The 6,255-nt window shown below is 36.7% G+C and overlaps 1 protein-coding gene across 2 annotated transcripts in view; it reads right to left on the reverse strand.

Annotated features, from left to right (window-relative positions):
- Positions 1-5,423, reverse strand: part of LOC129263169 (cathepsin B-like) — a 16,627-nt gene extending 11,204 nt beyond the window's left edge. Inside the window, exons 1-3 of one of the 2 annotated variants that reach the window (XM_064103286.1) lie at positions 4,928-5,423; positions 2,985-3,107; positions 1,469-1,545 (exon numbers count right to left, since the gene is read on the reverse strand). In XM_064103286.1, coding sequence (XP_063959356.1) covers positions 1,469-1,545; positions 2,985-3,101 — 194 coding nt within the window. In that variant the 5' untranslated portion in view covers positions 3,102-3,107; positions 4,928-5,423. Of the gene's footprint in view, positions 1-1,468; positions 1,546-2,984; positions 3,108-4,923 lie in introns of both variants that reach the window. The other variant, XM_064103295.1, reaches the window with a different exon arrangement.
- Between the last annotated feature and the right edge of the window lie 832 nt (positions 5,424-6,255).

Here is a 6,255-nt window from a genome sequence, read left to right on the forward strand (position 1 = left end):
AATTTGAAAGTTGTTGACTTGTGGTATGTGGCATTAATGGCTGCTTTATTTGCTTTGGTAATTATGGTGGTTGTGTTGTTGGGCATTTTTTATGAGAGCTGATCTCTTCCTGTCCCCCAGTCATGAGATTTCTGTTCCTTATTAAGTCAGGTGTCAAAGTACCGGTAATCACTTTGCTGCCATCACATTCAACCCAGGTGAGGTAAATGGGTACCCGGCAGGATTAATTCCTTGCATGCACTGAGCGCCGGTGATGGTAGCTCAAGCTAAAGCCGGGGTAATAATAGCAGCGCTTTGTATCCTCTGGCAAAAAGCGCTTTATAAATCCAGCTATTATTATTATCTTACATTCCTGGGCTGGTAATGGTATTCCATTTCATACTTAAGTATTTGGAATTCTAAGTACTTTACTCATGTATTTTGCTTCAGTAAAATATTTTACCATCTTAGAACTCAATTGTATTTTTGGGGCAAAGTATTTTGCTTATATCTAAGTCAGCTACCTACCTGACTTAAGTCTGACTCATGTGCAGTTTACAAATGTGCACATATTGCACACAGATGGATACATACATTGTACATTATTTAGGTTCTTTGAGGATTGAAATGGTTATTTAAAAAAAGAAAGAGAATGACACTTTGAAAACAAAAACACAAAGAAACTGATTCAATTTCTTTATTCATTTGTGAGTTGGTTACATGTATATACAGTTGATCCAAAATGGGAAAATTCTATGAAATCACAATGTATCTTAAATATGATTGCCCTTGCAATAAATAAGCCTAAACAATTGATGTATGCTAGACTGAGCAACATGGATTAAAGCTAGAATTTATTTTTCTAGGAAAGGTCTGTTAATGGTTAGTAGAAGTGGTAATTGAGTCACTGTCCAAATAAAGCTGAATTACCAGATCCTTTGCTACTGCTTGGCCTTGGAATCACATTAAATTGGAAATGAAGGCAGATACTCTGAAACCTGGCACTTAGAAATCCAATTTTAGAAGAAAAAAATTCAATAGCATTTGAACTTTTTGACATTTTCAAAAAGTTATAAGATTTCTGGGAGTCATATAAATGCTCACATAAAAATCAAGCTCTCCCTGAGCCTCCCTACAATAAAAAAAGCAAACTCATTTTCAAATTGTATTGACCTTTATAGCAATTTTGACATCGGCTGCAACTTGAAGCCAATTTGCACTTTCCTCCGACCAAAAGGATTGCGTTACAGTAGAATTTATACTATGGTATTCCTAGCATTAATCCCAACTTAAAATTGTAAAATAATTCAATGCAAAATGTGTTTTTCAAAAATGGTCATAGTCCTAGATGCTGCTGGTTTCAGTAGAGGAGGTTTCAGCTTTGGATAAATCCTCCACCCCCCCCCCCTTCCTTCCTATCTATACAGGTGTATCCCTCTATGATGTGGGATGCTATAAACTAGGTAAGGAGGGATAGTGTTGCACTGACCTGCGGTTAGGGTGCCTGAATGTACCCAGCATTCTCTTGATATCGTCCAGCTCCCTGCCTTTGAAGTTCATACCAGCCTTTAAGGGGAGAACCAAAACAGAAAATAAGATGAGAGCTCTTAAAATACAAGTGTCCGTAAAGCAAAACATATTGAAGCCATGATTTCTGTATTATTAATAATAATAATGAGTATCATATCATTCATTTATATAGTATAGTATGTTTTGGGATATGCATTGCATGGTATATTGTTATTGCCTACTGATACTAATAAGTCTACTAAGTTCATTCAGTTCAGCTCGGACAGTTCATTCTTACATGTTTGCATGACCTGCCAGTCAGTAAAATTGGCACATAGATGAAGAATGTAAGAAACTGGTATTGCTAAAACTGACAACATTTGATTCCAACAACTGCCTTCATGCATTTACATTAAAGACAAACAAAAGTAGAACTTTGCAGTAAATAGTCTGTAAACCAATATTAACTATCACTGTAGGCCTATACATGTACACAGTGCGTCCCACAAAAAAGAAACCCATTTATAGAGTAAAGATATCTCAATAATTGGATATGTTTTGATCATAAAATGAACATTATTCCTTAGAATAAAATTTCTTCTTTGAATCGAGACCAAACACTTACCAACTTTTTCAAACCTCGCAGAGTGAAACCAATACATCCTGTGACATACCAGAAACAACTTGTGCAAAAACTCACAAGTAAATCTAAGTCCACTTTCATAATAAATATAACATAGAAAAACAAAAAATATGCTTAAGATTCATCCCTTTTCTTCCACAATCAGTTGTAACTTCGTGAACAAATCTCAACCAGTTTTTCTGCACAACTTTGTTTTGACATAGATTTTCGAACTCTCTATTCCCATATATGCCTAATCTATTCCTATCACATTTGGTGTCAACATGAAGAAGAAAAGTTTACTTGTATGGTTATAAATATTAATGACAGAGGATAAATCGTTCGCGTATTTTGAAAAAAATAACTAAGAAATCCAGTGTCCTTTTTTGTGGAATGCACTGTATAAATGGGCGATTCCATGCTAGAAAAATCATCCATTTTCACAATTTTCATTCTGCTATCCAAACAAATGAGGGACTTTGATTTGTTTTGCGGTAATAATGAAGTACTAAATGGGTAGTCCTGTAAAAAAATGACAACCAACAATAATATGCTCTTCATGGGTGAATTGGAGGTGAAAGTGTTGCGTGTCGTACGGGACATTTCTCAGTCCAGTACTACACAAAACATTTTCACCTTTCATTCACCCATAACCAAACATTTTTTTGTTGCTTATCAGTTTTCACATACCTATCAACTGTATCTTTATCATTGACAATTAAAAGAAAATTTCATTGCTCAAGCATTCAGTTTAGAGAGGAGAAATTGTTGTTGAAATGTACCGTACAACACATATGGAATCGCCCATGTAGTCTTTTGTTTTAATATTTCTTTTTAAAGTGGTAATCATACAAAAGTGAAAATCATACGTTACCTTCCAGGTGGTCCTCATACTGTTGACTTTCAAAATGGTTTCTGACTGCAGTCTGTCAAGATCAGTCATGGCCATTCCAACGGCCAGAAGACTGGCTACGACCAGCAGAATCTTCATGATGAACTACATTGAAAAGAGAAATATTTTATCCAAACTTGTAATATATGCCAAGGATGAAGCTAAATCGCATATTTACCCATTCTCTCTAGAACTGAAAAAAAAACTTGGATTGGATCTATTCACCTCAAATGTATCTGAAGCAATTGGATGGGAGTTTGTTATAGAATAGAATAAAGATTAAAGTTAGGCCCTACCAGGCCTCCTATTCTTCGGAACATCATACCCCTTCTCTAGATCATTACATCGCCACTTTTGATAATTCTTCAACCTGTCATTTTTGCCTTTTGGAATGCAAGGTCTGTAAACTCTGAATCTTCTTCAATATGTGAATTTGTCATCAGTAACCACATCAACATCCTTGCACACTGGCTATCAAGAAACTTTATATAACTATAGCTGATATTTTGGGTTGTCTTCAGAACTATGACTTCCATCATACTCCATGCAAAGGTCGATCAGGTGGTGGAGTAGGAGTTTGCATTGAGAAAACTTTCAAAGTGCACAGTTATGACATGAAACAGAATACATTGTTTGAATATGTTGAGTATTGATCTTCTTATTGGTGTAAAGGGAAGGTCATCTCTTCATCTAGGTTGTCTATCGACCTCAAAGAATTGAATGATTTTGTATTTTCTTTTAAATTATATTTTCTGATAAATAATATTCCATCAAATAATATACAATGTATACCTTTATTGTAAATTCATGGCGCAATTTAGTTTTTTAAACTACCATGCCTGTATGTATCATTATGTTATTTTTATTAATAAAACCATTTATCTATCTATCTATCTTATTTAAAAAACACTTTTACATGTAAATGAGTAAGTGCGATTGCCAGCAAACTTCTCATTTTTCTTTGCCTTATCTGTCTCCTTCAAAAGCGCATAGGGACGCATTTGGCAGGGATATGCGCTATATAAGCATGTTGGTATTATTTTAATATGTTCATAGTAATAAATCCAATTTGATTTCACGGAACACATGTAACTGCAATCACCTGCGCTTTAACTTCCTAACATTAAACATAAGCCGTATGCGGGGTGCCCCCATCCTACGAAAAAGCATGGATCTTGCCCTTTTTCTATCTCTTTTCTCCTTCTCTCCTCTTCTTCCTTCACCTAACTCTCTGACCTTTTCTTCTTTGTTTTTTTATTATTTCTGTTTGCATATTGTCCCCCTTTCTAATGTCTTGCTGTCTACTCCTTATGTTTCTTTCTCCATTTCTTTAGCTCTCTTTTTTTCATGATCTTTTTCCTCTTGCTGATCTCCTACTTGACCACATTCATAAATGAGAATTCCAACTGTATGTCTCACACGTCTACAGTCCCATCCCTTACTTTTTGCTGTATGGCGAAGGGTTGGGGCTTATGACTATGAGTGCATGTATCCAACTTTTCCACAAAGAGTGCATTAGCCATTGCTAAATACTTTACTAACGTTAGATCATAGATCTACAACACCTATTTAATTTATAGTGGAGTGGGCAACATGGGCAAATGGAACTACTATCATGGTACTTTACAAATGAAATGCTGATCATCATCAAGGAAAAATATATCAAAACTTCAATTGCACATGGATGATTGATGACTGATGAGCTCTTCCGGCTTCCTCGTTGTTGTTGTTGTTCCGGCTTCCTCGAATCGGCACTCTCTTCTTGCGAGGATAGCAAGCGGTGTGGTGGACGAGGGCCGCGCGGCCGGGGTCCGGTGGCGCCGTGGGCATGAGCGAGATCAGTGGATGTGGAATGAAAGACGATTTACTACCTTGAATTTTGAAATATTAAAACTTTCATATTTTACAATGTGATACATACTTACTTAGTAATATAGTCGAATAAAAAATGCTTTAACCAGAGTCCAGGAAGATGTAGCACAAATCCAGGATCAAGACCAATTAATTAGAGTTCTCCAACCAAGTCCAAGTACAAATCAAACGCAAACATTCAACTTCCCGGTACCGTACAAATAGCGAGTCATGTGATGATAAGGTGTCACATGACGAAACTCTCACATGATCGCGGTGCTGTGAAGTACAACAGGAACGCCTCCTTTTTTTATTTACGATATTTATTTTCTTCCGCCATTTGGACGCGGAATGCGTTGTTGACAGATCAAAGACTGATCTCTAAGTTTTCAGACCCACAAGGATTCCACATTTTCGTTCAAAAATATAACCAACTTCCGATTAAATCAGGGTTAAATTGTTTTGTAGATTTGGCGGTCATAGCCCGGGGGTCGACTTAGACTTATTTTGCTTTTAGAGCTTGGGTATAAATAGGCACTTTTTCCCCTTTTCTGTCGCCTACACTGTATTGAGACGGAATGCTTGACAGATCAAAGATTGATTGATCTTTATCGGTTCACAATTAAGATGTCTACTTTTTTCTTCCAAAGATCTTACTATAAAAACTATCGAACCCCGGATGCATATGCGGCCATACACACTAAGGAGGGGTTCAAATTTGAACAGGGGTTGGTACAACACCCCAAAAGGGTGCTATTGAGTGTAATATATGTTCATTATTTTATGCACTGAGGGTGCAGCCTAGCAAAAAAAAAACAAGGGTAAATTTGAACCTTTCTTAATGTCAACTATTGCCCCCAACAAAATAATGATAATAATAAACAAATAAATGAATGAATAAATAAAAAGGTGCATTTTTGCAACTTTTTCCCACTTAGGGTGCAAGAGCAAGCCTACACCCTCAGTTGGTGCTGCACTGTTTCATTTAAGGCGCAAAAATTTCTTTGAGTGTAGATCCTGCTAACAATAGCCCCCCCCCCCCCTCCCCCACTGAGTACGGGTCATGTCAGTGCTAGCCCCCCCCCCCCCCCATTCTTGTATCTAATTAATTTTTGTCATGTTTTTACGGGCACCATATTTGCTCCGGCAAAAATTGCTCTGGACTTAAGGGTTGATTTTATCGTTGCAATAGGGTTTTATGTTAGGTTTAGGATAGGTGATAAATCAAATGTGCATGGAATTAATAGCGGAGCAACTGTCATGGAACCGTTTTTACGCGCTCCATCCATTTACATTATTTTTGCAGGGGCAACGTAAAATTTATAATAGGGAACTGCATGGATCGAAAGTGGGGAGGGGGATATGCAAACAAACCATATTGCTTAAAATTCTATTTCCACAT

Source organism: Lytechinus pictus, chromosome 1 (assembly GCF_037042905.1).
Source record: "Lytechinus pictus isolate F3 Inbred chromosome 1, Lp3.0, whole genome shotgun sequence".
Lineage (NCBI taxonomy): Eukaryota > Metazoa > Echinodermata > Echinoidea > Temnopleuroida > Toxopneustidae > Lytechinus > Lytechinus pictus.